The sequence below is a fragment of the Myxine glutinosa genome, chromosome 1 (assembly GCF_964187855.1).
Source record: "Myxine glutinosa chromosome 1, kmMyxGlut1.1, whole genome shotgun sequence".
In the NCBI taxonomy this organism is placed as follows: domain Eukaryota; kingdom Metazoa; phylum Chordata; class Myxini; order Myxiniformes; family Myxinidae; genus Myxine; species Myxine glutinosa.
The window spans coordinates 150,169,936-150,186,289 of NC_136261.1; the positions used below are offsets into that span (position 1 = coordinate 150,169,936).

The window sequence follows — 16,354 nt, forward strand, 5'->3', positions numbered from 1 at the left end:
CTAATTGTCCTTCCTCACAATGGCAAGTCTCCTTTTGGCTCAGAATTCTATGGCCATGCAAGCAACGGGTGCCGTGGGTGAAAAAGGCATCACATTATTCTTCAATCATTTGTACCCTGAGGAGCAGTGAAACAGCAAAAGCATCGTTTCGCAAAAGCAAAAGCAACCCAGAGCGTTCAGAACAAAACAGCACCCAAACTCTTAAGTGGATTCTCTGTATTGCAATTTATGGACATTACTTTTATTTTCAATTTCATCCACAAGTCACAATAAGGAAATAGTTTCCATTGCTACAGTAAGGATTTCCATTGCTTAACAAAACCACAGCGCGCCACCACCATTTCCGTTGTTGATTCATTTGTTACTGAGTGACATTCTTCAGGGCATGTTTGAACAACATTGGTTTGCTTAAATTAATCATCCAAAAACCCTGTAAATAAAGTGCACAGATGAGTTCCGTGCTCCAATAATTACATTTTTCTAACCTCAAACATGTGCTTCATTGCTTTTCCATCAAAAAGGTATACAAAAGCAACAGGCAAAGTCCTAATGAGGTCACCATTTGCCAACTGGTTGTGAGTGTTGCGGGAAGTTCGATTTTCATGCCTCTCATTTCTGTTCATTCCTCGTAGTATTCCATGCAGTATTCCGATAATGCAAGCAAATGTTGAAAAGTGTATTTTCTTTACCCAACAGCACTTTGAGGCACACACAAATGGAAAAGTACTCGTCGGCTTTCGTTCAGTTCTAATCCTGTTGAAAAGCATCAGATTATTTTTTCGCTCCTTTGTTGCCTTGCCTTTGGCTCGTGAGGTCTTCAATCTTCTTGTCTAGCTTTCGAACAAGAGCAGCTCTCTGTGTGGAGTTTGGCGGCTTGCTTGGGACAGCACTCTGAGCATACAAAACACCTCCACGGACTGTGCTGCGCCGTGCACGTGCTTTCGCCTCGTCACCGCAGCCATGGACCTGAGAGGCACAGATGAGTCGAGGAGGAGAGTAAGGGGACAAATGCCAAAGTAGTGGACCCAGAACACAACTTGCTGCAGGAAAAATTCCAGATGATCAAATAAATGAGTTATTACCTTTTGCATGCTTAAATCTCCTTTGCGTGGAGGCAAGAGGCTTCACAAGCATATTGTAGCCTGAACACCTGCCCTTTGAGGATGAAAGCAAATGCCAATCCGATTCGCTCCTTAGCAACCAAAGATTATATTTCTCTTTATTCTTTGAACACAAGAGAAATCCCCAGACGGCATTTTGAGGCCACATTGCAATTGTAATTTGCACTAATTCGATTGCATTATGTTGTGTGAAAGCTAAACAAAATGGCTTAGTGTCATTCAATAAATCATCATCATTATCATCCAATAATGGAGCTATGGCGTATGCGTGCATGTATGTAGTGTATAGCCCAAATTCCAGTGATCGTATATTTCAGAAATTAAAATGAGGACATTACTTTTTTGAGAAAGTTAAGCGAGAATTCAATTGCAAAGATATATGTGCACACAAAATAATTGAATTTGAAACCAAGCAAACAAAAGAGAGGCACTCATGAACGAAAGAAGAACTAAAGGATGTCACATCAATACTTAGCAGTAGACTATGTTCCCAAATGGAAATCACGGGGACTGGATGTACAGTGCTGTCACTGTTTATCGTGGAGAAAGAGGAATGATCATTTCGAACCCGACTCTCCATGAATAAATCAAACTTGCAATGAACTGTACTCGAGTGTTTTTACTACTTGTCGTAGAGGGGCAATTCAGCCAGTATAATCAATGTTGGGAGTGCAAAGGGAAAGTGCAAATACATCAGCAGTTGTTTAACGACAAATGCACCAATGAACAAACAAAAAGAATAAACTTTATTATGAAAACGGATGGAAAAATTCAATGGAAATAAAACAAAAACAAGATGTGTGCATGGAACAATACTTGCAAAATCCAAGTAAACAATAGTTGCCATGGAAACAGCAATTTGGTAGTATGGAAAATTTGATCCATCAAGCGTTTTACATAATGGAATGTTGTGCATAACAAATTTGATCGATACATTTGATAATTTATGCCCAATAGGTGTTTTACTTGTTTTGGATTGCATTGACCTTGACATTTAGTCAAATGACATTAGATTAACCAAATTTTCATCACAAATACAACACATGTACAAACACCTGTTTAAGTTTCAATAGGACATCTTGAAAAAAAAATTACTGAGGTATGGTAATAATAAATTAACAAAAGACCCATTTGATTATTATGGGGTGAAATTGTTGCCATGGAAACTGTTGAAAGGTCAAAAAGGCTGAAAATCGATCGATGGGATATTTAGTGACCCAGGTCTGTCACCCAATATGCAAATCTTTTCAAATTTCAAGTTATTAGGATGAAAATTGATGATTTTATGTAACCTTGAGCTTTGACCTTTTGACCTCAAACAATAGGCTTCAGTGACCCAATATGCAAACCCTTTTCAAATTTTGGTCAATCGCATGAAAATTGATGATGTTATGTGCCCTTGCCCTTTGACCCTTTGAAAGTTTGACCACAATCACAATGTGCTTCTAGGTTTTGATTGGTGAACCAACTCAGTGAGCCCATTTGCAATTTATGTTCAACCTAGCTGAGTACCCACCCATTCTCAATGACAGTAGCCTATGATCCCAAATGGAAATCACGCAAGTAATGGGTGCAAAAAAATGCTAAACATTGACGCAACCGAAGCTGTTATTGGGTTCAAACCAGCTGAGGAGCTATGGGTCTTAGGGTGACTGGAGATTGCGCATTAATTACTTGCTGAAAGAAAGTATAGTCTGTATATTGCAAGAAGACTCTACAGATGTTTGTGTCGTTTGCATCCAAAAGGGTCTAACATGTCGAAAGGGTCTAAGTCCTCCAAAAGGTCAATAGGGGTCTATAATGATATATAAGTGGTCTAAAGATCTAAAGGGATCTAAAGAAGTTTGGAACAACCAGGCCTCTTCCTAGAGCTGGCCGCCCGGCAAAACTGAGCAATCGGGGGAGAAGGGCCTTGCTAAGAGAGGTGACCAAGAACCCGATGGTCACTCTGGCTGAGCTCCAGAGATCCTGTGTGGAGATGGGAGAAACTTCCAGAAGGACAACCATCACTGCAACACTCCATCGATCTGGGCTTTATGGTAGAGTGGCCAGACGGAAGCCTCTCCTCAGTGAAAGACACATGAAAGCCCACAGAATCTTGTTTCTCACAGTCTGAGAGTCCTTTAGGTGCTTTTTTGCAAACTCCAAGAGGGCTTTTATGTGTCGATTTGTAATTGATTCGATGGCAGAGATTTGAATATTGTCTGCAGAGTGATCTGGTTGATTAAAATGTACAGTGTAAGGCAGAGATCTGAATATCGTCTGCAGAGTGATCTGGTTGATTAAAATGTAGGCCTACAGTGTAAGACAGAGATTTAAATATCGTCTACTAGCAGAAGTACCCGGCATTGCCGGGCGGGGGAGGGGGGGGGAGGGGGAAGGGGAGGGGAGGGGGGGAAGGGGAGAAGAGGGGGGAGGGGGAGGGGGAGGGGAGGAGAGGGGGGAGGGGAGGAGAGAGGGGAGGAGAGGGGGGAGGGGAGGAGAGAGGGGAGGAGAGAGGGGAGGGGAGAGGGGAGGGGAGAGGGGAGGGGAGGCGAGGAGGGGGAGGGGCAGGGGGAGAGGGAGGGGGAAGGGGAAGGGGGGAGGGCGGAAGGGAGGGGGAGCGGAGGGGGGAGGGGAGAGGGAGGGGGGAAGGGAGGACGGGGGAGGGGGGAAGGGAGGACGAGGGGAGGGGGAAGGGAGGATGAGGGGAGGGGGGAGGGGAGGGGAGAGGGGGGGGAGGAGGAGGGGAGGGGAGGGGGAGGAAAAGGGGGGAGGGGAGAGGAGGGAGAGGGAGGGGAGGGGAGGGAGAAGGAGGAGGGGGAGGGGGAGGGGAGGGGGTCGGGAGGGGGAGATGAGGGGGAGGGGAGGGGGGGGAGGAGGGAGGGGGGAAGGGGAGGATGAAGGGGGGAGGGGAGGATGGAGGGGGAGGGGAGGGGAGGGAGAGGGGGGAGGGGGAAGGGGAGGGAGAGGGGGAGGGAGAGGGGGAGGGGGAAGGGGAGGGAGAGGGGTGAGGGAGAGGGGGAAGGGGGAGGGAGAGGGGGGGAGGGGGAGCGGAGGAAGGGGAGGGCCAGTCAACAATGACGTTGCAGTTCTCATGGTAGGAGAGCAGCACAACAATCGCGACATCGTCCAGCATCTTCGCGACAACAGCACAAAGCGGATTTTGGAGACTCACCGATCCTGTGACGCCCTCCAGTACCGGCGTTGCCGGGCAGGGGAAGGGGAGACCCGTACATTCTCAACCCGTACATTCGCCCTCTCGACTCAAGCTCACTCGGACAAAAGCCTCGCACAAATTACACCGTGAAGGCCCAATGGCCATGTCTATGTCACAAATCAAGTACATGAGCGAGCCTGGCGCACTGAATTGAAAATATATAGAACGCTCATACTCCGTGAAAAGTGTAGCCGCCGTGTCGCCATCCTGGTTAGCACGACTCGACCAACTCGCTTCGCGGATCTCGTTTGTTTTGAACGTGTCCCAGATTTTAAAAGCCAGACAACTGTTAAAATGCCATTTTGAGCGGCAATAAACTGCTCCAATCGGTTACGGAAGGGTTGTGGAAAGACGTTTCACAGCTGTTTCAAAGACGTTTAATTCATATCGCACAAAATCGACACAAAACACGATCACACAAAAGGTGAAAAAACGCAATCGCTTTTCGCTCTGAATTACGTGCAAACGTGTGACGGAAATCACCATCGCCCAGCATCGAGTGCCAACCAAGATGGCGCCCGGTAGCTGCATCTCCACCTATGTGGTGTGAATGGCAATGGTCATTCTATATATTTTCCGTTCAGTGGTCTGGCAGCGAGGATGGAACATCACTTGATCGCTCTGAGCGAATCAGCGAGCTGCTCTGGCACATGCTGAGATTCCGTGTATAATGTTCCTCGCTGAAATGCGCTGAGGTAAATATGAATAAAAAATATGGATCTCGTCAAATATTTTTAGGTAGGCCATGTCCTTCCCAGGCTCAATGGCCATGTCTGTGCCAAATATCAAGTACGTGAGCCTCTCCGTTTAGGAGTCTATTGGTAACATTACACACACACAAACTGTGTTTTATGTTCAATGGTCTGGCGGCGGGGATGGAACATCACGTGATCGCTCTGAGCGAATCAGCGCGCTGCTCTGCCACCGGCTCAGATTCCGTGTATAATATTCCTCGCTGAAATGCGCTGAGGTAAAAATATGGTAAAAAAATATTATGAAATAATTTTTTTTTAGGTAAGCCATGTTCTTCCCAGGCTCAATGGCCATGTCTATGCCAAATATCAAGCACGTGAGCCTCTCCGTTTAGGAGTCCATCGGTAACATTACACACACACACACACACACACACACACACACACACACACACACACACACACACACACACACACACACACACACACACACACACACACACACACACACACAAACTGTGTTTTATATATAGATAGATATCGTGATCTGGTTGATTAAAATGTACAGTGTAAGGCAGAGATTTGAATATTGTCTATATAGTGATCTGGTTGATTAAAATGTATAGTGTAAGGCAGAGATTTGAATATCGTCTGCAGAGTGATCTGGTTGATTAAAATGTACAGTGTAAGACAGAGATTTGAATATCGTCTATATAGTGATCTGGTTGATTAAAATGTAGTGTCAGGCAGAGATTTGCCCTGATTGGTATGAAAGTTGCTGATCTCTGACCATGTGTTATTAAAGCATGTGTAGAGCGTGTTCTCAGTTTTTCCAACATATTGTTTGGTGTGAAGGAACTGCGCTCCAACGCGAGTCGAAAGAATTGACGCGACCAAAGACGGAATTCGTCCGAGTTGCTTTATTGAAACAAAACAGCTCAGGTATTCTGACAAGCCCGTTTTTCGGGCAACAATATATATACACATTTATGTCAGGAAGTTTGCCCGGCAAAAGCTATACCGGGCATGCCCGGGTATCAAGGGCGAGCCTTGGAAAGGCGAGTCTGGACCTGCCCGGGCGTGTTTGGCTGCGGCCTGGCAAGTCGAGGCTGGGTGTGCCCGGGCGCTCTGGGCGAGCACTGGAAAGGCGATAGCGGGCATGCCCGGACGCTCTGGGCGAGCCCTGGAAAGACGAGACCGGGCGTGCCCAGGAGGTTCGGGCGTGCCCGGGAACAGTGAGTCCGGGCATGCCCGGACGCTCTGGGCGAGCCCTGGAAAGGCGATAGCGGGCATGCCCGGACGCTCTGGGCGAGCCCTGGAAAGACGAGACCGGGCGTGCCCGGGAGGTTCGGGCGTGCCCGGGAACAGTGAGTCCGGGCATGCCCGGGAGAGGCGCGTCTGGCCATGTTCTGGCAAGGCGATTATGTACATCCAGCGGTAACCGCTACAGGTGGACTTTTGACAAGTGATTAGGTATATCAGCCATGTAGATTTACAGTCCATATAGGAGGTGATGGGGAACTCTTGTCTGGTGCTAGAACTGCAGAATTTATTTCCTACTAATAAATCCGCTTCCTGTTATGCCGGCGAGGTAGTGTTCTTCCAAGTTCTCCACATCAACAAAGTTAAGTATTTTTCCCGTTTGTGTTTTTGTCAAAACTGTAGTTTTTTTTGTTTGTTTTTGTTTTTACTGTGCATGTGTCTTCTGTGCGTTTCTAGTAAGATCTCGGTTGTAAATCGTGCATACCTGTGTGTAATAGTCGTTGTGTTCGTGCCGCGTTTGAGGCCTGGTCCCATGAGGCTTCCAGTCTCCTCGGCGGTTGTTTGCTGCCTATTTACTTTTGTTCTCTCACTGTATTGCTTTTTTCTTTGTCTTTATTTTCATCCCATACTTTCCCCGAACATCTTACCCTTTGTTTAAAGTCTTAATTAAAAAGAAAAAAAACCTCTAAAAAAAGATCTTTTTAATCATTTCCTTCTCCTCGTGCCTCCCCATCCCCCGACCGCAACCACGACCACATGTTTCACCCCACCCATTTTTTCTCTCCTTCCTTCATATCTCAACCCTCTCCAGCCGATATCTTACAATTCTAGTTTTCACCATACTCCTTCGACCTTTCTCCTTCCTCCTCAGACCCACTTTCACCTAACCGTCAAATTTATTTAAAAGACTAATGAAGAATTTAAACATAGGGGCTATACCACTGGTGCTCATCTGGTAGAATAAACAGTATACTTCACTGACAAAAGGTATTTTAAAGCAATTCCAGTGGTTGCTAGAAGACAGGGCAGTATGTAGAATCATACTAACATAATCATAAGACTTTAAACAAACAAAAAAATACCTCTTTTGGGGGGCAAGCCCCCCCATACCCCAACCCCCAAAGACCACCATAGACACCGATTTTTTAAATGCCAGGAACAAACTTTGGTACAACCTGGGTGATTAAAGTTGTGGTCAAGTTTCATCAGAATTGAATGTGTATTTTCTGAGAAGAAAGCAAATACCTATTTTGGGGGGTGTAGAAGAAGAAAATTAATTTGCGTACGTAATTTGTATAAATCAATTGGATTTCCCTGAGCCTCGACCTTGCCATTGAAAATACGTAAACTTAATGAATATACATATCAATTGGTGTTAACTGCATTCTATGAAATATATAACAATTCTTTAGGCTCGCATTAAAGGCAGGCATTCAACTCAAGCTGTGATGCCTATCTCGTTTTATAACCACGCAGCAAAGTAAGCTCGATTAAAGAATAGAGAGATAGAGTCCTTTGTTAGCCTGATATTGCTTAAATAGTATACTTTTATATGATACGACTTTTCATACGACACCTATATACACATATGTATTAAAAAGATTTAATATGTAGAACTTATAATGATGTATAATCCTCACTGATTCGAACTTTCTCCGACCCTGTTTTTCTCTTAACCGATGTCTCCATGCACGCTATCAGAAAGAGCAGGAGGCTTTGTTTACATTTTATGAAGAAAGAAAACAGCTGAGCCGAGGATTGGAGACTCACGCAATGCTTGCTATATTTTTTGAACCTTACCCGACCCCCCTCTTTGTTCTTTGACCATAAATAGCCATGCTGCTGACGAACGAGGAGTTCTTGGTTCAGTTGTAATGTATTAAATGTAGTGTGTTGATCTGTGTTGAATGTAGCGTAGTGATTTAGTTTTATTCGTGTATGTGTAACTCAAATGGAAGCGTTTTCTGTAAATACCTTTGGTGAAAGTGAATCAAGTATTACCATGTGTCATTAAATCATTAATCGTCTTCTGAGACGAGTGTGGACATTTAATTCTCTCGAGTCTTGTCAAATCATCTAAAGGCTAATATTAAATTATTTAAAAATTCCGCAACAGGGGCAACCCCCAGTAGACTCCCAAAGGGGAAGATTTTTTTAATGCAGTGAACAAACTTTGGTACAGCACGGGTGGTGAAGGTTATGGTGAAGTTTCATCGGAACTGCGTGTGTAGTTTCTGAGAAGAAAGAAAATAGCAATTTTGGGGGGCAGCCCCCCTGTAGACCCCCAAAGGGGCACCCCTCCTCTCCCTCATCTTACCCTACCACTCCCCCCCCCCCTGTCCTGTATCCGATGCTCCCCCTTCCTCTTCCTTAACGGTAGGGACCTCAAACATCCGGGGCCTTCGCTCAAACTTGATTGATCTCTCCATACAGGTTGCTTCTGACAAACCAGACTTAATCTGCTATCATTATCAAAAACTCTTCCTCATTCTCCCTGCACTGCCGTCTCCCCACCATACCCCCAGGAGTACCTCTGGCTACGGCTTCCCCTCCGTTCCCACCTTTGTTCATATGTGTGTTGTACCGTCCACCAAACAATAAACCACCGTTTAGAGACCACGTCCACCAAACAATGATGACTCCATTTACATCTCACTGTCTGTGACATCTGTGACTCATTGGGACTGACACAATCTGTCATTTTCCCGACAGGGATCTCAGTCAACGGTACATAATCTCTTATTGACTTGGTTAATCCCTGCAAATGTCCGCTGTTCTTCTTCTGCTCCAATTGGTTCATCTGATCATTTCCTTGTTAAAGTGGACATCTTTCTGGCCATTCTCAGAGAGCCTCCTCAGTGCCGACGAGTCTGGCATTTCACTCAGGCTGATTGGCACGGTCTTCATGTCCCCGCCACGAGGGGCGGGGCTTGGTAACTAGAATTAGGGAATATGCTAACTCCATTGTGTGTCATTCCCTCTGTGAGCATCCCGGTGTCCCTTATGGCAATACACCCCGTATACATTATATAGATCCATTAGTGCACACACTCATTAAATCCCCCTCCACCACAAGACTATGAAACTGACTGGAAGAGCACCAGCAAGCGGCCACGCTGTGTTACACCATGGCAGGCAGGCTGAGGCCATGCCCACCTTGCGAAGGATTGGTCGAGGGAGGGCGGTGACGTCAGAGGAGGAGGAGACCACGAACCGTGAGCCGACATTTTGGCCCTTCTCATGCTGGATCCATAGTGAGCGGTCGCAATTTGCCTCTGTCAGCATCGACGTCCATCTCCTTCCTGTGTCGTTGTTGGATACTCTCTCTCGCTTGGCCCTCGCGTATTCCTCTGCCATCAACTCTCCCCGCTTTGTGTCGGACGTTGGCGAGCGCCGGTGTGCGGGACGTGACCTGTGGTTGCGAACCGAGAGACTGCGTGTGGGGTGTTCGTAAAACGGCAGAGCCCCAAGAACGAAGAGCCGCAGTTTCAGTGCCGCGTTCACGAGCAAGGGCGCGTCGGGGTCTGGTTCGTGCCAACGACCGAGCGGTTCCCGCCAACCGGAGCTGTGTTCGGACGAAGTGCTGAGACTGGACGATTCCTGACGCACAAAGATAAGCCAACACAAACGCACACACAACAGTTTCTTTGCTTAATTCATTCCCCTGTGCTTGTATGTGAAGTGAGGTGAGCGGGATCCCGATTTAGGATTTCGTTTTTAATTGTCGCGTTTCCCTGTCCCGATATTTATTTTGAATAAACCCTTGTATTATTTTCCCTTTCTATTCAAAACCCCGTTTTGGTTTGATTTATTGATTTCAGGTTGAAGATGCCTGCGGCCGTGAAGGTAAGTCGGCATAGTTCATTCCGTCTCGCGTATCAACCGCCATTGAATTGGAAACGCCTCATAAAAGCTCGATTGCTATCCGTGGACGCTCCGTTTTTACAGAGCGTCCGCACGACAATATTAAAGGTTAAGGGGTAAAAGTAAAGAAAACTGACCCATGTATAATATGTGATATTTTGCGAGTCCAAAAAGGGCATAACTGGTGAAACGCCCTGAAACTCAAACTTGTTCTGCAACTTATCATAATAAAGTACCAAGTACATGTTTAAGTTTAAGTTCACTATGTTAAAGGGTAAGGGGAGAAAGTGCAGAAAACCACAGGTGTGATGGATGGACAGACAGAGATGGAAAGTAAATCTAGGTCCCCTCCATGTAGGGGACTAATAAGCAAGATCCTCAACAGAGAAGAAAAGTGGACCGACTAAGGTGCCACACACACAACAAGCCGAAAAACAAAAACCCAGGCGAGAGAGAAAGGAGCAGGCAGGCAAGAAAGTCCCAGGTTGACAGCAGCGACAGCAGCAGCACATCAGGGCAGGACGAGGACTGTGCAGCAAAACGAAAACACTTTTTCATCAGTTCCCCTTGCCCTCAAGGAGTTCACAACCCAATCAGCAGTGATGACCCCCAAACCAATCAGTGCCATTCCCGCCGAGCAGCACGGCCAATCGCGCATCGCCTAGCTTGATACCAAATTAGAGGAGGCAGTGTTGGAGTGCTGGAGGTTCTTCATCAGGTGTGATGGGAGGGGGCGGTAAAGGTATGCCACTGCATGGATGGTGAAATGTCAGCAGCGTTTCTCGCTCACCCGGCCACTGCCGGTTCAATGAGAATTTTTTTTTTTTTTTTGTATACTGAATCGAGGCTCGTGAAAGAGCTAACATTTATTTCACAAACAAATCAACCAGACAAACAAAACATACAAAAAGAGGGAGCGGAAGACAAGATGGGGAGAGGAGGGGAAGCACACAAACACAACACCTGAGAGCAGGGAGAAGCGCGGGAGGGAGAGGGCCTGGGGGGAGGAGGCGTGGGAAGGGGGGTGGGGGGGGAGAGGTGTAAAACACAAGGAGACCAAGGACTTCCAGGACAGAAGTTGGTATTTCAAAAAAGTGTAGGATTTGGGGTGAAATTAGCAGGGGTAGAAAAGATCAAGGTTTTGGATTTTTTTTTTTTTTTTTTGTATACTGAATCGAGGCTCGTGAAAGAGCTAAAAATACGATTCCTTCGTAAATTGGAATTGGATGGGGGAAGATAAGAGATGGTGGTGAACAGCTGTTTTAAAGACCTGGAGGGTGGAGTGGGATTGAAGAGAGTGAGGGAGTTTGTTCCAGAGGCAGGAGAAAAGAGGAATGAAGGAGTGAAGGTGAGCAGAAAGTCTTGATTTTGGCAGTTTAACCATAAGAGGGTTGCAGGCAGATCTTGTGCGACCTGTAGGAATATTTGGGGGACAGAGCCCAGAGAGAGCTGGGGGGGGGGCAAGGCCAGAGAGGAGTCGGTAGAAGACGGAAAGACCACCAACCTGCCTGCGGTGAGTGAGTGAAAAGCCCTTGGAGTTAGCTTCATCGCGGGAGATTCCAATGATTCTGAACGCTTTGGTTTCAACAGCGTGAAGACGAGCTGGGTGTGAGGCAGGAGCACCAGCCCAGAGGGGAGAGCAGTATTCCATTGAGCTGCGGATGAAAGCCTTGTATGTGGTGAGGAGCTCAGGTGTGCCAAGGAAGGACTTCGCACGACGGAGGATGCCAAATGAATGAAGGGATGAGACACCTTAACCTTTCTAGACACCAAATGTTGGCGCACAAACAGGACCACTTATTCCTATCCTTAATACAGGGTCCAAAAGTCGGAAAACTATACAAACACAAATGGGGGTACCTTAATTCCAATATTGACGCTCACCTCCCCTCCCCTCCCTTCCCCGAGTCCCTCCCCTCCCCACCGACATCAACCACCCACAAATGTAACAACATATTGTTTGTAATTCATTTCTGCTGATTAAGCATCTCAATTGTGTCTTGGCTCTTCCAAAAAAAAAACAAAAAAAAACATCCAACACATTGCAAAACGTTCAATACAACATGTGAATAAGTTCATGTTCCTCCACACCCCAAAATAGTAAAGATAATACAGATTCAATTTTTTTTCATTTTTTTTCAACAACTACTAAGTTACTGATAACCATGAAAAAACAATAAGCTCTCAAGGTTTATGCAAAGCATATGGCAAGTCACCGAGACTTTTATTCCAGGAAGCCGAAAATAGGACTTCAAGTGTTTCCTTTGAAGGTAAGCTGAGCCAAGTCGGTGTTATTTAACGATCGGTAATTGATGTGACAAAGTGTGCCTTTCATATCCTTCTGCACTATGTACCATCAATCGTGGCTCCTGTGATTGTGCTGTGCTATTCTGCTGTGATGGTAATGTTCAAATGTTAAATATTAGTTACAAACATTCCCTGCTCATATCAATATGTTTCCATTCCTCCAAATTGAATTTTTCAGTGTAATAATTCAGTTTTGACTTCAGTGATTTCTCACATTCCAGCAAGAAGCTTAGAGAAATGTTATCAGATATTATGGATAATCTGCACGTAATCAAATCCATCCATCTTTCTGCGACTATATTTATGGCTGTTATTGTCAAACGGAGGGCTCTTTCACGTGGTGGATGGGGTTTAGTCTGGGAATCCCTCCATGCACCTCATCGGCACGGTGCCCTTGATGATGTTCTTTCTTCAGCTCTTTGCTGGAAGCAGCATCTTGGGTCTGATGTACATTCCTTGAAGCAGCTCTGCCTTGCTGGATAATCCTCCATACGACTACAGAGATGTTTTCTGTGCAAAAAAATTCATTGCTCCAGCGACAGGCTGGAGTAATGAAATTCCTTCCTTCTCTGGTCAATCTCCCAAAACATTAAATTCAATTATGGAAGGTCTCCACATTACAACAAAGATCGCATTTAATGTCGCCCTTTAATCTACTTCTGTGGTCACATTCTGCCCGAGAGCAGTTCTTGTGCAACTACTTGGCCTTTCAATGTGTCACGATCTGTCTTGGCACTTTCACATGTTTAAACTAGCCTCCAAGGTCGAGCATCGTCTCTAAATTATTTGCTGTGCCGTCGTTGCTTGCAACTACTTGACCTTTCAATCCGTCACATCTGCAAGCTGGCCTCCACAGCTGGGTATCAATTTAAAATTATTTGTGATGCCAAGTGATTGTTTGGATGCAATGAATCAACTTTGTACAAGATGTTCATCAACAGTGTCAGGGAGAACCCAACTAGTGCAAAATCTAAATTTAAATATTTATGACAAAATTTTCTGCAATAATGAAATCCAAGCAGAAGTGCCACCTAAATTAATCATGCTACTTAGTGAAACCAAAAAATCTAAAATGCTCCCCACCTAAACAGCACTACACGACACATCATAATTGCTCACAAGGATTGTGACTTATTATTGGTCATTATTATTGGTCACAAGGATTATTGTTAATTGGTTAAACACAACACAGACTCCGCTGTACCAGTACTGCTTTTGCTCGCCTCAGGAGCAGAACCTTTGAGGACAAAGACATCCGCTCAGAGATAAAGCTTCGAGTATACAGAGCAGTTGTCCAATCCACATTGTTGTATGCAAGCGAAACGTGGACCACATACAGACGATACCAGAAGATTATGGAGGGATACCATCAACGTCGTCTCCGGAAGATCCTTAGAATAAGCTGGGAAGACATGCATACCAACATCAGCATTCTGGAAGAAGCTAAAATGAACAGCTATGATCATCCGAATATCCCTGCGCATCGTAAGAGCATGACCAAGGGTTGGCGTCAGGAAGGGCATCCGGCCATAAAAACATTGCCTCAAACAGGGAACCATGATTGTCATGGGGCCCGCAAGGCTAACGCCCGCTCTAGCGGGGAAAATGGCCTTAAAACGATCATTCATTCATTCATTCTGATCATCCGAAACCAATTACATTGGACGGGGAATGTTGTCCGGATTCCTGACCATCGCCTTCCCAAACAGCTCATTTTCTCCCAGCTGAAAGGTCAGCGGAATCGTGGTGGACAACGTAAGTATTTTAAAGACACACTAAAAGGCAACTTGAAGGCATGCAAGATCAACACAGATACATGGGAGACCCTCGCGCAAGATAGATCTGCTTGGCGCAACTTGCTCGACAAGGGCTCCCATCGTTTTGAAAAATTATGTCGACAAGCAGTTGAGGATAAGAGGAGGAGGAGAAAATAAAGACAAGAAAACAAAACAGCCGATCCCCAAAACAGCCGAAACAAAACAGCAACAGGATTTGCGGATCGAAGATCGGCCTCTTTAGCCACCTGCGGACCCACAACTCGTGAACTGGAAAATGATCATACTCGGCTACGAGTGATCGCCGAAGAAGAGCATTTTACTTCTGTGGTCACATGACACAAAGAATAATACAAGATAATGATTTTAATCTTTTACTGCCATTAATTTTCCCATGACAGGCTGTTGCGTTCACAGACACGTCACCACAATTTGGTTGAGTGATGCGAGGACAATGGCTAACAATATAAACACCAAGTTTAATGAATTGTGCTCCAGGCTGAACAAGCTAGTTCGGGCTTAAAATAGTCTGATATTACCAGCAACTGAAGGTACTGCAAGAAGGTCAGTACAAAATACATGATCCAAAACCCAGATTTGTTTATGACAACAGAGGATGAGGCTGCATCTCTGCTTGAAATTCTAGTTTTATTTTGCAAAGCGATAATAAAAATAAATTACAAAGGGCATGACAGAGAGACAGAGAGACAGAGAGACAGAGAGACAGAGACAGAGAGAGAGAGAGAGAGAGAGAGAGAGAGAGAGAGAGAGAGAGAGAGAGAGAGATAAAAGGTTTTGAGTAGAAACAAGAAGCAGGGAAATCGATATTAATCACGTCGACCTCCCTTCCATCTGCCTTGACCCAAGTTTACCGAATTGCTGCAAGGGTCAGCAAAATGCTTTTCAAATACAAAATGTAAAAACGGCTCTTGTGCACAGTGATTTCAGAAAGTATTCACACCACTTGACGTTTTTCACATTTTTTGTGAAAAGCACATTTTTTGTGTTACAGCCTAAATTACAAATTGATTAAATTGAGATTTTTGTCGCTGAGGTACACATAATACCCCAATTACCCCATGATGTCAAAATGGAATGTATTTTCGATTTTTTACAAAAGAATTAAAAATGAAATGCAGAAATCCAATTTACATAAGTATTCATCCCCGAGTCAATACTTCGTAGAAGCGCCTTTGGCAGGGATTACAGCTTTGAATCTTCTTGGGTATGTCTGTATCAGCTTTGCACATCTGGATTTAGGGAGTTTCTCCCATTCTTCCTTGCACATTTGCTCAAGCTCTGTCAAGTTGGATGGGGAGCGTCGGTGAACAGCATTTTTCAAGTCTTTCCACAGATTCTCAATGTGATTCAAATTCTGGGCTTTGGTTGGGCCACTCAGGGACTTTCACATTCTTGTTTTAAAGCCATTCCAGTGTTGCTTTGGCTGTATGTTTGGGGTCATTATCCTGTTGGAACATAACTCTTCCCAACAGTCTACGGTCTTTTGCACTCTGAAGCAGGTTCTCCTCATGGATTTGTCTGTATTTGGCTCCATTCATTGTTCCCTCTATCCTTACACGTCTCCCAGTCTCTGCCACTGAAAATCATCCCCATAACATGATGCTGCCACCACCATGCTTCACGGTAGGGATGGTGTTAGATCGGTGATGAGCTGTACTCGGTTTTCGCCAGACCTAGAGCTTTGCATTCAGGCCGGAGTTCAATTTTCGTTTCGTCAGACAACAATATTTTACCTCATGCTCTGAGTCTTTCACATGCCTTTTTGCAAACTCCGAGCATGCTGTCATGTGCCTTTTTCTCAGGAGTGGATTCCGTCTGGCCACTCTCCCATAAAGCCTAGATTTGAGTAGTGCTGCAGAGACTGTTGTCCTTCCAGCATGGTCTCCCATCTCAGACAAGGAACTCCAGTTCTGTCAGAGTGGTCATTGGGTTCTTGGCCACCACCCTGACCATGGTTCTTCTCGCCTGGGTCTCTCAGCTTGGTCGGACCGCCAGCTCTAGGAAGAGTCTGGGTAGTTCCATATTCTTTCCATTTCATAATGATGGAGCTCACTGTGCTTTTCAGAACTTGCAACACTCTATAATTGTTTTATACCCTTCCCCAGATCTATG

General features: G+C 45.4%; 1 protein-coding gene across 6 annotated transcripts in view; it reads right to left on the reverse strand.

Moving 5' to 3' along the window:
* Nucleotides 1–201: 201 nt before the first annotated feature.
* The window catches only part of IGHMBP2 (immunoglobulin mu DNA binding protein 2), a 79,135-nt gene continuing 62,982 nt past the window's right edge, over nt 202–16,354 (reverse strand). For all 6 annotated transcript variants that reach the window (XM_068119398.2, XM_068119404.2, XM_068119391.2 and 3 more), the window contains one exon: nt 202–966. In XM_068119398.2, the coding sequence (XP_067975499.2) occupies nt 772–966 (195 nt within the window). In that variant the 3' untranslated portion in view covers nt 202–771. The remainder of the gene's footprint in view (nt 967–16,354) is intronic.